We start from the raw sequence: 17,287 nt of genomic DNA on the forward strand, positions 1-17,287 counted from the left end.
TTCCATAAATGCCAAATAACTGCACCAAATAGAGTAGCCCAGTCAAAAAATTTACTAATCCTAAAATTAGTCAAATTCAGAAGCAACCAGTTTGTAATCCCTAAGCTATGAAATTGAACCCAATGGTGAGGAAAAATAAAATGCTCCCAAACTTGCTTAGCAAAAAAACAGTCTCTAAGTACATGCATAATTGATTTAGGAGCTTCTTTACACCTAGAACATATGAGAGAACCAGTCGTATGCCTATAATACCTTTCCTCGTTAGTAAGCAATTTACCATGGGCCAATTTCCAAAGGAAGAACATAATTTTGGGGGCCCTTGCCATTTCCAAACAGATTTAAAAATATCATGGTTATGCCTAGGACTTTGATCAGCCTTAACACACAGATGGAAAGCATATTTTATTGAAAAAACTCCATTAGCTGTTAATTTCCAGAACACAGAGTCAGGACCCCTAGACTGAGCAGAGGGAATAATCTGAGATATATAATTACAAATCTGGGGGGGGGGGGGAAGAACAAGATTTAATTTGTCCCAGTCCCAACCCTTGTTATTAGAAAAAATAACAACTGGAAAATCAAGATCAAAGTTAGAAACATGGAATAAGGCAGCAGCAGATAAATTAGAAACCTGGGGACACCAATCATATTTCCAAAACTTAACAGCCATATCATCCCCAATTATCCAACCTATGCCAAGAGAAAAGTTAGGCCAAACAGAGACAATGCTATTCCAAACATGAGAACTTTTTGACTCATCACTTGAGCCCACAAATTAGTAGGTGAAGAAATCAACCTCCAACACAACTTCATAATATAAGAGATATTTAAAGTATGAAGATTCTTAAAGCTAAGGCCTCCTTCAAGTTTAGGCTTACAAATTTCCTTCCAAGCAATAAGATGACATTTCCTCCCTCCTAGAGAACCCCAAATAAATTGCCTACATAGTTTATCAATTTCTTTACAGACTAAAATAGGAATCAAAACAGATTACATTACGTATGAGGGAATACTCCTTAAGCAAGATTGAGCTAAAGTCACTCGACCAACTAGAGAAAGAGAGTTTATTTTCCAGAGAGACAATTTTTTCTGAATTTTATCTATAAGAAAAGAAAATTGTTGCCTAGAAGGTTTACAATGACTAATAGGAATGCCTAGGTATTTACCAAATTGGATAGAAGGATGGATACCCAAATTCTCACTAATAGATTGAATTAAAACATGATTTGTATTCTTTGAGAAAAATAGGGATGATTTGTTAACATTAACTTTTAAACCTGAGGCAGAGCAAAAATTATCTAAGACAGAATTGATAAGAGAAGCTTGCTGAATATTAGCTTTTGCAACTAAAACAATGTCATCTGCAAAAAATAAACGAGAAATATAAGGACCATTACGACTAAAAGGAAAAGGGGTCCACTCTTCAGCAGATGTTTTATCCCTATTTAAGTGGGCTAATCTCTCAATACACAAAACAAATAGATAAGGAGATAAAGGTTCCCCTTGACGAATACCTCTAGAGGGATAGAAAGGTTGAGATAAAATATTATTTATATTTAAGCATAAAGAGGGCGAAGAAATACTATGATAGATCAACTGCACAATATCAGAGCTTATACCAGCAAGATTAAGAGTATCAATTATAAAGGTCCATCTAATGTTATCATAGGCTTTTTCCAAGTATTATATATCCAGTTTATAAACAGAAGAAAGAACCCAATCAAATTGACCAAGATTGCTAATTTTCAGGTAAACAAAAAAATTTGATTTAGCTAAAACTGAAACTTTGATCTTATTAGTATTCCAAAGGCACCAAATGCCCCCTGAAAATCCAACGGCTTCTACTTTGACATGACCATCCAAATTAATTCTCTTAATAATATGATCAGCTCTAGCCATGCTGACCCTAGGTTCAAACAAAGCTACAAAATCCAATTTATAAATGATTATTAGGTCATTAATTAGCCTAGAGAAGTCCTACTTCCAGCACCCCTACAGTTCCAAAATAGACAATTCATAGAAAACCAAGAAAAAATTAGATTGCATCTGTATGATGCTGAGAATCGAGTTTATCTTGCTGCACTTCAGCATTATCATTAAGGATATCAATATCCATAGAGGGAGCACAAGTGGAAGGTTTATCAGGAGGTTCCTTTATTTCCTACTCTGAAATTTGTCTAAAATGGCCAAGACTCATACCCAGCAAGTCTTGAATAGACCCACCCTTGCAAGAATTACTAATATCCTTTTGAAACCTATTCATCAGCCAAAGGATTTCCTTGCTATCTTGATCAACTTTATCTAAGACTTTCATTTCAGAAAAGGGGGGATTAACAATATCATAGGGAACATTAACCCCAGTCCCATTATCTCCTATGTCTTGTTTAGATTTAGCTATATCCTTTGAAAGTTTTCTAACCTGGTTATTCAAATTATTCTCATAAAAGGTTTTTTTTGAACTTTTAGGATCAACTATAACTAGTTGACTGAGATTCTGATAATCAGATTTCCTAGATGTGTCAACAGAATTTGTAAGGCCAGAAATTGGTTCCTGATCCTGGTTTGAATACGTAGTATCCAAGATGTTAAATCTAGATCCTAAAGAATTACCTTTCCCTCGAGCATTAGAATTAGTACTTCCCAAATTCCTAGGTTGGCTCACTCTTTCTCTCATAGGTCTTTTAACAAGCATCCAAGGTCCATATTTCTCCTGCTCATTGGCTAAATTACCTGCAGGGGTCCCTTTACCCTTCTCTCCAAATGGGGATTGATGAGGGGTAGATTCATTACTCTGATTAGTTAAGGGATCTATAGGTTTAGGATCAGAATCACTATTCTCAGTAGTTGGATTTAAGTTTATAAGACAGGATTCCTATCGATGCCCATATCTCCTACAATTAAAACAAATGAGATGTAAGCCCTCATACTTAACTCTGAATTCTTGCCCCAAGACCTTAAAAGAAGGTATTAATTTCTTTCTCAAATCAAGCTCAACACAAATTCTAGCAAACATACCCCGAGAAACCAAAGAAGTGTGAGGATCAACCTTCAACATGATTCCCAAACAAGTCCCTACTTGCCATAAAAATTTATCATTATAGAGTTCTAAGGGAAGATCAGGAATTCTAACCCAAACAACAATTTTTCTCAGATTATGGTCCTTAGGTCTAAATAAGGGTCTTCAACGTTGAACTAGCAGATAATGATCAAGAATCAACCACAGACCCTCAAACAAGGCATGCTTATAATCCTCTACGCTATCAAATTTCACCATAAAATAATCATTATTAAGATCTAATATTTTCATAGCACCATTTTTACCCCAAATATTCCCTAATTTTTGAGTAAGGTAATTAAAGCTAACAACTTTACCTAAAAGTTTAACAATCAGGGTTGAAGACCATGGAGAGCACCACAATTCATAATCTTCTAAAGCAATCTTTAACTCTGGGCACAAAGTTACATTTTCATCATTTATTATTTCATTCTCCTCAGATTCAAAAACTAGATTTAAATCCTCCAATATTGATTTCACAATTTCATCATCCCGCAAAACAAGATCAAGATCTTTAATTCCTAAAACTGTGTCTTTATAAGATAAGGAGATAGATGGATCTAGGTTAGAAGGCACCTGGATGGCGTGGTCAACTATGGGAAGATCTTCCTGCATGTGCGACTGAATAAACTTTATTGCAGAGTCTGTTTCCACTTTTACCTTCTTCGTGCTTCTACTGAGCAAATCTATCTCCTCAGTTGATCGCTTCTCCACTGCTACCCGATCCATTCTGGTACCCACTACAAGATTACGCAGCTTTGATGGAGAACCCCTGTCGGGTCCTTGGAAGGCCACCAGTGACGTGACGACGCAAATGAAACAAGATGAAGCAAGGGTTTGAGGGAACCCCTAAAGACTTTCTTACTCCTCGCGAAAAGAATGGATCTTGGAAAAAACCCTAGTAGCGCAAACTTCTAAAGCAAAACTTTTTCTTTTGTGAATCGTTCCTTTAAAGATGAATATTTAAAGATGAACTTTAAGTGAGGAAAACGTAAAATAGATCATTTAAAGATGAATATTTTACAAAAAAAGTCTTAAAAAATTATTTAGGCAACCAAATTAGTTCTTAAAAATATTTATAAGGATAAAACATAATAATTTTTTTATATAAGAGGTAAAAGGTATTTTTCTTGGAAAAATTATTTTTTTATTTTTCCACTTAATGATTAAATTTAATTTCGTTCTCTAACTTTATTTTGATTTATTTTGCTCCTCTAATTTAAAAAATGTTTCAAATAATTTTTTTTTGTTAAAAATATTAATTTTGTTAACATATTTTATCTTTTTTCATCATTGTATTATCTCTTTATTGCTCATTGTATACACTATTCATTGTCTTCTTCTTTGGAGCTTTAGTTTCAGCTTTCTCTCTACCTCTTCCTTTTCATTGAATGCCATGCCACTTTATAATATATTTTTTTCATTTAACCCTTAACATAGTATGAGATCTTTATGCCTAGGCTAAAGAGCATGGACTTGAAGTTCCAATTTCACACTAATCCATCCTACGTCGGTATTTAGACAATTGCAATCTATTAATTAGTCTTCCCTTTAAATATCTTGATAAGTTTATTAGAATATTTGAAGCACTCAAGCTAAGAGAAAGAGAAAGAATGTTCCACTTTTCAACAAGAAAAGAATCGACTTTGGCACAAAAGTACTTTAAAAACTCACAAACTCACTTAATGCAGTGAGTGAAGATGTGATAGACGATGCCGAGTTGCTAATTAAGTTTCTCTAAAAATTTTGTGGTATAGTGCTCAACCTAAATCAATTCATAGAGACGCATCTTCAATTAAATTCATTTTTAGGTCCTTTAAAAATAATACGAGTAAATTTTGAGAGTTTGAAAACTGCAAATTAATTAAATTAAATTACGAATGAAATAATAAATAAATAAAAATTAAGAAATATTAACCCATATAATATCAAATGTGTGTAACTTTGATTATCACTGTATCTAAATATTTTAATCTGCCTTTGAACAATCACCCAATTCAATTATTAATTCAATCAAATAACCTAATTGAACAGAGTTATGAATTAAATCAAATTATCATTTAACTTAATCCGCATTAATTATCAAATAAGAGCATAAATTGATGTCCTAATTTGAATTCTAACCACATAAAATTTAATCACAATTACAATACACAAATTTGAGATTAAAAAAAAGAAGAATAAACTCGAAGCAATTTAGCTCAAAACTCAAATCGGATTTACAACATCTAGATTTTGCGGATTAAATAGGAGGTTTAGACTTTCATTAAAGCATTTAACCGAGGCAAGAATGAAAGAAGAACGAGAGAATTTAAGAGAATGTAAAAATAAGAATTCTTATTACGGCCAAATCTTAAAAACTCAAAATGTCTAATCGAACGTGCACGCGCATGTAGCCTAGTTCAAAACTTTATTAGTCTATTTATAAGTTCTGATTATGGTGTAAACTAATTGGTTAAAATATAGGCCTCAATTATAACTATAAGCCTAAATACAATTATTTAATAATAAGGGTCCAAATGCAATCTCGCAACAATATTCAACAAATTTACCTCAACTTCAAAAAATCATAAAAAAATAAAAAACAGCTGCAAATCTAGTGATCAATTTATGCATTTGAAGCCCTAGATGTATAGAATCCAATGCAACTAAAATCAGACAAAAATAATATATGTAGAAAAAATTATGACCGAATGAGTAGTCAAAGGTCAAAATAACTGAGAATATGAAGTTAAAGCATTTATTTGTAACAAATCTAATTTATTCAAATAAGTAAAAATGGTAAAATCTCTAAAACCAAAGCATATTAAAAATGCTTATAAAAAATTAAAGTTATAAATATAAACCTAAAGTATGTTACATTAAGATGCTAAGTAAGGAGGATTGCTTTAAAATGATTTAGGATAGGAAACATGGAAGATGCACTTGGTTGTTACAAATCATAGTGACAAAGTGGTGATACAGTAGGATTTTCAAGAGGAATAAAAAAAAAAGAGAAGGAAGAAGAAAGATTGAAGAGAAAGTTCAAGGGGAGAAAGATATGGAGGAAAAATTTGAAACTAAAGCTTTAAAAAAAAAGATGATAAATAATGCACAGTTGATAAATTCATAGTTTGGAGTGTTTTTACATCTTACTTTTATATGTTTGACCAATATTTGATAAGAATTTTATCATAATTTATTTATTATTTGTTACAGTTTAGCATATGAGGTTATTAGAGCATTATTGATGTTTTTTTGTTGTGATTGAATGAAATTTATTAATGAATGCATGGTTACACTCAATAGGAATCACAACCTTGCTTCACAGCCAACTTATGAGTGCTTTATGATCATACTCAAGGATTTAGATGAGAAATGAATTTTTTTTTTATTGTGTAAGTTAGCCTTTTCAATAGGATTAATTTTTATAAGAGAGTGTGATAGGATAAGTCTATCACATCTTAATGGCTCACTAAATTATAAATTAGAACAAGAGAGGATAATCTATTATATCATATTTCCTTTATCTTGCCTCCAAACAAGCTATAGGTGTCCACGATGATGTATTTTTTTAGTTCTCAACACTCCAAATACAATTAACTAAACATTCAAAATGAAAAAATATAAGTAAAAATATTTAATGCTTGGAAGATGATAATTTGAGATCTTCATTGAACAATATCAACAGTGAAGAATGGTAAACTGACTAAAAACTTTTTTGTAAGACACTGCTTAATTGAAAGCTATGAACAAAAATAAAAAAATACAAATAGAATGTAGAAATATTAAAAAGCAAGAAAAAAAAAACAATGCTAATGAAAATTTTTTATTTCAAAAAATTGAATACAATAATTTTATAATTATTACGAGCAAACTTCTATCTTCCTATCTACTTATATTTCTTGAAACTTAAAATATTATAACCTTTTGTTTTATTAAATCTTAAAAAGACAAGACTCTTGAGTTATAATTTAGATCTATAAATTTTATTTATATTAAAAATATGTAAAATAAAATTAAAATTCTTCTTTTTTCTCTAACTTTATTATCTTTATTTTTTAAATTTGCTTATTATAATTTTATATTAATTTTAAAAAATGATATTAGCATGATGATTTAATATGTATTTTTGCAAGAAATCCTATGTTCTAAAAAAAAAGGTACAATATTCTTTTATTTTTATTTTTCTTTTGGAAAGATATTACTACTTATTTATTTTAATTTAAAATATTGTACTTATAAACTTGTGTTCATGAGAGAATTTATTAGTAATTTAAAATTTGCAACACTTAATTATTATCCTTATAAATATATGATATTTTACCTTGTTATTGTATTTATCAATTGAATGTTTAATTTTTTTTTTTACATATAATTTTTTTGTTTTGATCATTACAATATTTAATTAATATTTAACTATTTTTATATTAGTAGTAAATATGTCAAATCTTACATGGTTGAAAAAAATTACTTATTATAAATATTAGATGCTAAAATTCATTTTAAAAAATTGTGGTTGTATGTTACAAAAACTTGTGGGGAAAAGGTCTTGGACGAGGATATGTTAAAAAAAATATTTTTTACTTTTTACGCATCTAATATATTCTTACAACAATAATACTGTAAAAAAGGTTTAAAAAATATATTGAGTTAATTTTTTGTCTCCTTGTACTTGAACAAAATAATAAGCTTTTAATAAAAAATCATGAATTTTATCCAATTGACGTTATTTCATTCTTATAAGTAAATATAACAACTAATGTATCTTATTTATCGTACAAGACTTGATATATCATTTGTTGTTAATTTGTTAGCAAGATGTATTTCTTCACCTATAAGAAAACATTAGAATGAAATTAAACATATATTTTGCTACCTTAAAGTTACAATGAATATGTGTTTATTTTTCTCAAATGAATGTAAGTCTGACTTAATTGGTTATACAATGCAGATTATTTGTCTGGTCCATAAGATGATAGATTACAAATGAGTTATTTGTTTATATGTGGTGGTACAATCATTTCATATTAATCTATAAAACAAACTAAAATAGTTATAATGAATCATGTAGAAATTTAGTATTATACATTAGCCATGTTGAGAATGCATCTAGTTAAGATATGTGATTCAACATATCTAGAAAAATTGTAGTTTATCTTAAGAAAAAATGATTCCAACAATTATATATGAAGATAATGTTGTGTGTATTACTTAATTAAAAGAATAATACATTAAAAGAAATAGAATAAGTCATATTTCTTTTAAAAAAAATTTACCTATTATCTTTAAAAGAATAACAGTGTAAATGTTTAACAATTCTGTTCACCTAATAATCTAAGATATATTTTCACAAAATAACTCTTAAGTAAAATTTTTGAACAAATAGTTCACAAAATTAAAATCTGTCATATTAGAAATGATTGTTCACATGAAATAAAAACTCTTTTTTTTTCTTAGTTATGATTTTCTTTTTTATTAGATTTTTTTGACAAATTTTTTAATGAAACAATATCTAACAGCGTATTAAAAGATAATGTACATTTTTTTTTACTAGATTTTTCTCTCATGGGTTTTTCTAAGTAAGATTTTTATGAAGCATATTATAAATAATAGACATCCAAGGGACAATGTTAGAAATTATTATGAGTGGATGTTTATCTTTCTATCTTTCCTAATTCTTTAAAGTTTAAAAGATTTTAAATATTTATTTAATTCACTTTTTAAAGATACGTGACTCTTGAGTAGTAAATTTAAACTTATTGTATGAAAAATGTGTGAAATAAATGTGAGATTCTCTCTTACTCACTAATTTGTTATCTTTATTCTTTTATTTATTCATTATAATTTTATGTTAATTTTATGATAAAAAAAGTAAATACTTTTATTTTTAAATTTTATTATCCTTTTATGATATATTCTTATTAATTTTCTTATCACTTAATGAAAATATTATATTAAATAAAAATAATTATATTTAATAAATTTAAAATATAAAAATATTAAATATTTTTTAAATTTAATAAATAAAAAATTAATAAAAATATAATATACAATTAAAAAAAACGCTAACTAATATCTCAAATACAAAAGTAAGAAGTTATAGAAAATTATGTATTAGATAAAAAATTATTATCTTTTAACCACTTAAAAGTATTGGGTAAATTACTTCTTGATCAATGTATTTAAAAAATTGTTAGCAATATCATTATTCATATTTAATGGATAATAATAATAATAATAATAATAATAAAAAAAAGCCAGTCACGAACTCACGCTTAACAAATAGTGTTCCTTTTATGCATACCATGCGGGGTTCTATTCCTCGTCACGTGAATGAAGAAGGCTTTCTTGGATGAAGAAAAGTCTATTTTGATTATCTCTATTACCCAAAATGGATTATTAATGGAGGCTAACAATATAGTTAGTGTACATAAACAATTTATTTTTGTTAATATTAATGTTTGAGTTGACTAAAACAATTAAGAGTTTAAACTTTTTATATGAAAAAAATATTCATTATATTTTTTACATAATACAAATTTAATGTTTTCAATTATACTAATAAAAAAATTACACTCTCCTTTGTTTTTAAAATTATACTATCCTTTGTTGAGCGAATAATATGTAATATAATGTAAATAAATTTCTGAAAATTATTTCTTTTATAACTTTGACCATTACCAACAAATAATTTTCAATTTTTTACGACGATTTGTTTAGATTTAAAATGATGAAATGAAATTTCTGAGTAATTTTTGAAAGTAAATAGTTTGACTCTTTTAGGGTTAACAATTTTATTTTAATTAATAATATTTAAAAATTGATAATATGATATTGAAAATTAAGTGTAAGGTGCGTGAATTAATTGAAGTAAATGTGTGAATTAATTGACGTGAACTTGATTTTAAATTTAAAAAAAATTAAATATTTAGAGAAAATTTTATTATATATATTTTTATTCAACTCATCTTCTATAAAAATACATGTATTTAAATTTTAAAAAAGTTGTAAACAACCTTAAAAGTTAAAACAAAAGAAATTTTAATATAATTATTCACTGATGCTAACTCACCTGTTAATATTAAAGTAGATTAAAATATAACATATATTAATTTTCTTAGAAAAAGAGAATATATTTTTAAAATAAAATGAATAATATAATTTAAATATTTTTAAAGAAAAGATAATGTATTTTACTCTTTAAATTATGAAATATTAGCGCTTGATAACATAAAAATAAAATAAAATTAGTGAACATAATTGAACTTCAAATTCAAATTTATTGCATGTGCCAATTCACAACGGTTTCTATCCACCGATCTCCAACCTACTCCTTTTGCTCTTTTCACTGAGAGGAAATAAATGAAGTTGGAAAACTACGAAATTATTATTATGAGGAACTAAGAAATAACGAAGAACAAACAAGAAATTAATTAGTAGGCTTATAGCCTTTGAATTCCTTATCACTAACTCGCAAAACGACACCAACTAACATGTTCGCATATATTAATAGTATTCGATTTATCGTCTTTATTGCTACACAATAGTGTATCATAATAATAATAATAATAATGTCTTCATCAAATGATAAAATATATCCTTATATTATAAATTTAAAGTCAAACGTAATTCTTTTTTAATGTGAAGATAATTTCTATGTACAAAATTTTATCATTATTTAATATTTATATTTAGTTTTTCAAATTCTCAAACTATTATTTTCAATTTTTATATTAGTTTTTTTTAAATGTAAATTCTTTTAAGTTAATTAGTTTTAATCTTTTATATCAAAAATTACTTTTCTTTCTCAAATTTATATGATTAAATTGATTGTTTTCATTAAATTTTTTTTACCTTATATCTGAGTTACCTTATTGTTTTCTACTTATTTATTCAAATTAATTATGTAAATTCATCTTACAATTATACTTTTATTTTACTTAAATTAAAATATACCCATATAATACATAAAATATTAGCTAAACAAAATTTACTTTTTTCAGAATTTCAATTCGGATTCAACAACTCATATACTCACTTCGATATAAAAAGCATTTAGTGTCACGAAGTACATTATGAGGATTTTAACTTTCACTTGTGGATTTACTAGCCAATCTTGAATTCCTCACAGATAAATTGTCAAAAAATATTTAATATCAATTTTATGCGATTAATGTTATAAGTTGCTAAAAATATTTAAACGATAAAAAATAGATTTTGTGAGAATTAAATTCGTCAATAAAAAGAAATAACAATAAAGCAACTTATGTATTTGCGGTAATTAAATTTGACGAAAAAATTGAACTTATGTTTATGACAATTGTAAATTAAAAACCTCAGCAATTTTAACTTAAGAGCTCTAATAATTTATTTTAATATTTTCCTTAATTTGATATCCAATCATAACACATTATTTTGAATTATTTATTTTCGAAATATTTAAATAAAATCATAAAAATATTACAACAAGCACTTAGATAACAAATAAATACACAAAAATCTTCAATAAGCATTTTTAGTATAAAAAGCACAAATGAAGTCAGTCAGTCATTATTCAAAAGTAAATTTGTTCTTGTAATATTTCATTGATAATATAAATCTAAATCAAATATGATTAATCAGCAACTTTCATGACTATCTGAAAAAGTCATTACATGAGACATTTAATCTTCAACACCCTTCTTTTAAGTTAATTAATTTTAATCTTTTATATCGAAAATTCATTTTCTTTCTCAAATTTTAGTTGCTTATACCATTAAATTGACTGTTTTCATTTTGAAAAAAATATTTTTTCCTTATATACGAGTTACCTTATTGTTTTCTACCTAATTATTCAAATTAAAGATTAAATGGTGTCTAGATAAATATTAAAAGACTAAATCAACATTCATTTAAACATTAAGAGACTAAATTAGTGTCTAATATTTTTAAGTCTCTAACTTAATATCTTTATATTTTTAAAGTATCAATTGAAGACTTTTTTTTTAATACAATATTAATATAAATATTTTTATATTATTATTAATCAATTAAAATATTTCACAATAAATATAATATTTAAATTAATTATTATAATTTTTGTATGATAAATTATGATTTAATTTTTTTTATACTGACAATATATTTTAATTAAATTTTAAATTTGAATGTAAATTGTAAATATTCATTAACTCATAAAAATATCATATATATATATATATATATATATTATAAAGGGATTTATCTATATATTTTTACATGTACTATAATAATAAGTTATAATTTTAATTTGGTAAATTATTTTAAAGGTATGAGCTGTTAATATCTTTATTTTAAAAGTAAATAAACAATATTACATCGCTATTTTCATGTAAAAGATTTAATTACCATTAACACTCTCGTTTACTCAAATTATGTGCCTCACCTTTTTAATTTTAATAATTTAAGTTGGATTTTCATAATTTTTTAATTATTTAAAGTAAGTATTTTATCTAAAACATTTATTTAATAATTATGAAAAAATAATAAAAGCTTGACACATCATTTATTTAAATAAAAACATACAATATATAATATAAAATGTTTTTTATATTTATATTTAAATATCCTATATATTTTATTGATAAATTTATATAAATTGATGGTATTTTTATTAATGATTAAAAATATAAATTTAAATAAATAATTAATAAGTTATAAAATTAAATGTAAATAATTTAAATATGAGGATCCTGAATTACACATATGGTAAGGTATGAGAATTTAATTTTGAAAGACTAAAACGTTTATGAATGATAAACAATTAAAGAAAAATAAAATAAAATAAAAAGCTAGATCTAAAAAGAAAATTACTAATCTTATAATAAATAAATAAGAGGGAAGTATTTATGTTATCTTGTCGGTGAATTCATTTTATGTTTGAACTATGAATTGGAAAATAGGTTGATGGAAGCAATTAAATTTTTAAGAAATAGTATAAAACAGAACAGCATTAGACGTGGATGGTTTAAGCAGACGACAACCTCACTCCCTGTCTCTGACTCTCTGATCTGCAAATACCCCAATACCCTCTCTTTCTTAAACACTTGATTATTTTATTTTATAATTTTACGAATATTCACTGCCTCGCTCTTCGATTTCGATTCCAAAACTAAAAACTTCACACACATAGAGAGAGAAAAAGTTTGAATTATTTGGGTATTTGCAGAGATGGAAGGAGAAGGAGGAAGCACAAGGAAGAGAGGAAAAGAGGGTGAAGAAACAAGGTACAAAGGAATAAGGATGAGAAAGTGGGGCAAGTGGGTCGCTGAGATTCGAGAACCCAACAAGCGTTCTCGTATATGGCTCGGTTCTTATTCCACTCCTGTTGCCGCTGCGCGTGCTTACGACACCGCCGTTTTCTATCTCCGGGGACCCTCCGCTCGCCTTAACTTCCCCGAACTTCTCGCCGGAGAAGCCGCTGCTTCCGACATGTCTGCTGCTTCCATCAGGAAGAAAGCCACCGAGGTCGGTGCCAGAGTCGACGCCCTCCACCGCCAGCACCACCACGATGCCGCCGTAGATTTTGCCGAACGGGTCGACCTTAATAAGCTACCTGAACCTGCTAATTCGGATTAAGGGTGGCTGCTAACGTGCGCCGTGGAGGTTAAATGGTGCAAGGGGGGATGATTTTTCATGTTTGTTAATCATGACATGAGGCCCTTTCGTGTTATTATTATTTTCTGTCACTTTTTTTTTCTTTTTTAATTTAATTTCACAGAGAAATTTTGACATTGTGAAATTTTTAAATGTAAATTACTTCAGCCTTCTCTTCTCTGTTGCTTTTAATTGTTTAATTTTAGAAGATTAATTGCAGAATCTAAAAAGTATTTTATTAAAAAATGTAAAAATATAATTTCTTATACATAATGTAAAATTATATTTGTTTTCGTATTTTTTTAAAAAAATATTATTTATTAATTCTGCTTCATCACTCAAAGTCCCAAATTGAATAAGAGTTGAGATCACATGTATAAACAAACACACGTATTCTTTGAACTTATTCACATGTCTTTTAAGAGAAAACAATTAAAAAAAATTAGTGTGAAATTGATATTGCAAAATTTAGATTTTTATGACTATTAGGTAGGAAAAAACTCTAATTTTAATTGTCAACTTTTTTGAGATAGAATTTCGGTGAAAATGGGAATTTTGAAAAAGAAAAAATATATATTTTATATAATTTGGAAAAAGAAAGGGTGTAGCGGTGAAGTGGAATGGGGTAAGGTGCCTAGCAGTTGGGTAGAAAAGAGAGAGAGAGAGGCATGTTAACCACTCAAGTATTTATATATTTTATATATGACTCCTAAAAAGTTATATGAATTGGAGTTAGGTATTTTTCTGGTTTATGAGTTGTGTTGTGTTGTGTTGTGAAGGGAAGGGACCATTGGGGAGGGAAAATGCTGTGGTCACTGCTCTGTTTCGATGATAAGGATAGGTGATGGATGGGGTCGGTTAATCGGTTCTGTCGTCTCAGATTTTTGTCCAATTGAAGTCAAATCTTGGACAACAATTGTATCCAACAAATACAACTTGCAAAATACAAAAAAAGTGTAGGAAAAATATGTCTTTAGATGCTTGAATTTACATTTAAATAGTTATTTTCTATTTTATTTATTTCGGGATCTGGTGTACAAAAACTTTAAGAAAAGATGGTAGGTAGGTTAAACTAAATAGTAGTTTTAAGAGTTTGGTTCAAGAATATTAAGTTGTAAAATTATTTTGATCTGGTAAGTTGAAGCTGAGGTTATTGGTTTGAATATGAGCTGTGTTCCATATTTTGTTTGCTAGGATCTATTAATCTTTTAAAGGTGTAGACAAGAAATAGTCCATGATTGGCGGAATTGCATAATGCTAGACGAGAGTGTGCCATCGATTCGCGAAAAGTTAAACACCACCTTAAAACTTAAAAAAAGAAAGGGAAAAAAGTAATGTTATTTTTATTAAAAAAATGCATATACTTTTTTACAAGTTTTTCTGTCTTTTCATATCACATAACTTATCTTACTATATTAAAAACTATTTTTACTTTTTAGTCTTTGTACTTTTCTTTGATTTCAATTTTAGCTTTTATATTTTAAAATTTTGATTCGCAATTGCTATTCCTTGTTAACATGTTAGTCGCTCCATTATTTTTGTGTATAATAGCGTCACTTTTTTTGTTGACGTGATGAATGTTGCCTATATAATGTTTACATAAACATCCACGTGAACCACTCACTTAAGCTAACATTAAAAAAATGATTTTACTAATTTACCTTATAGTCTAAATGACTCCCTTGGTCCCTTAGCTTTTCCTTGTTGCATGTCTCCTATTCCAAGAGCAAGATGTTGTGGGTGACTCTGTGGAGGAAGTGGTAGTATTTGAAACAAGTTCCTGAAATGGGAGGGTAGAAACGGTGATGAAGGAGTTAAAAGAAAAGCAAGCAGTCACAGATGTTAAGAAGCAAAGAAAAAGAGTAGAGGAATAAAGTGTTCGCCTGAGCCTATGTAAGTAACTAAACCAAATATGTATATTTTATGTGCATGAGAACTTTGTTTATGCCTATGTCAAGGGTATTATTGTAAAATTACCTTTTTCTTAAAAAGAGTTTGAAAACATTGTATATTTGTTAACAATTGGGGTTATCATGAATTATGTGGGTCATTAACTTCAATAGATTTTATGTATGCACGTGTATGATAATGTGTGTGTATGACTAGTCATGACCCATGATTAAGTATGCATGGATATTCTAAGTTTGATGTTGTTTACTATTACAGTTGTGATCCTCAATTTTTTAATGCAGAAAGTCATTTAAATTTTAAAGGCGTGGTTACTTGGTCTTGTTTGTAGGTAATACTTTTAGCCATTTATTATGTATATTATTATGAACTGATATTTTTTATATAAAAAAGCGTTAAAATATATTGGAAGTAGAGTTGTTAAAAGAGGCTAACCTATTTCAAGCAATTCACAGCGAATTAAGATAATAACAGTTAAATTCAACTTAGCACCCTTTTGAGATGAGCTAAAAAAATGTTAATCAAACTCAATCCATCAACTTGACTTTCAAGTTGACTCATCAAATTAAAAGAAAAAACTATATATATATATATATATATATATATATATTCAGAAAATTTTAAAATATCATCAAAATTTATTCATTATCATTTAATAGCTAATATCTACTGAGCTATAAACTAATATCGAAACCACCAAATGTTTATGATAATAATAATTTAAATTAAGAATCCACGAATTAGTTCACTCTATCTAGAACTGGATTGGTGAGTTAGGTAAGTAAAAGAAGAAAAAGGTCATGAGTGATTTTTTTTTTTTAACATGACTCATTAAAAACTTATAACAAGCCACTGAATGCAAATATAGAAACCAAAAAAATATATCTTAACCTATCTTTTTTTTTTCTCCTCTTCATTTTCATTTCTTTTCTTGTATTTTAAATGAGAATTACGTTACTTGCTGAAAGATATATAGAATCATCAGTGACTGTGTAAGCCAATATAGAGAGTAAGAAAATTGAAGACGTATGCAGAGACGGGACCTGTATAGAAGTAAAAGACAAATCACAAATTTAAGGAGGGATGAAGACATTCTTAATTAGGTTCGCTCGTTTCAAGAGTTTTGTTTTTTTATAGTAAGAGTATACCAAATAAAGTGGATACCAAATAACGGAGAGTGCACCGAATAACGTGGATACTGAAAAAGAAAAGTTACAATTGCTGATCATCGTTAGACGTTAGGCTATGTGAACCTCAAGTACCTTCTATAAGTAATTTCATTTACAACTAAAAAACCTCGTAAAAATATCCTTATAATATGTTTGAACATTAATTATATTTTATAATGTCCTAGTCAGTTTTAGAATCAGTTTTTTAACTAATCCTTTTTACATCAGTCTCAAATCTTTTTCCAATTAATTCATCTACAACCTAAAACAACTTTGATTCCACAACCTTCGCGACGAAATGTCCCCGGTTGACTATGTCTTTTATCGTTATCTCATATTCGAAAGAAAGGAAATATAGAAGCACGTGCTGATTTGCCAACTGTTCATATCAACAAGGCATGAGGAATAAAACTTGGGGGTGGTTTCTTAGATGCAATTAATAATTTTATCGGTCAAAATTCAAGTTTTATCCTGATAATCTATGATAATATTAAAATTTAAATATAAATATTTTATTAAAGTAAAATTCAAATTTTGTTAAATGAAAAGCACCTAAAGA

The 17,287-nt window shown here is 27.4% G+C and overlaps 1 protein-coding gene across 1 annotated transcript; it reads left to right on the plus strand.

Annotated features, from left to right (window-relative positions):
* The first annotated feature begins 13,225 nt into the window (after positions 1–13,225).
* On the plus strand, positions 13,226–13,633 carry LOC113858173 (ethylene-responsive transcription factor RAP2-10-like). Its single transcript, XM_027490681.1, has one exon. It carries the CDS (start codon positions 13,226–13,228, stop codon positions 13,631–13,633), a length of 408 nt encoding a protein of 135 aa, XP_027346482.1.
* Positions 13,634–17,287: the final 3,654 nt, after the last annotated feature.

Source organism: Abrus precatorius, unplaced genomic scaffold (assembly GCF_003935025.1).
Source record: "Abrus precatorius isolate BTA unplaced genomic scaffold, Abrus_2018 Scaffold2, whole genome shotgun sequence".
NCBI lineage: Eukaryota > Viridiplantae > Streptophyta > Magnoliopsida > Fabales > Fabaceae > Abrus > Abrus precatorius.

Bases quoted from the DNA above. Each gene is read 5' to 3' on its own strand.
- LOC113858173 (XM_027490681.1), top strand. From the start codon at position 13,226: ATGGAAGGAGAAGGAGGAAGCACAAGGAAGAGAGGAAAAGAGGGTGAA.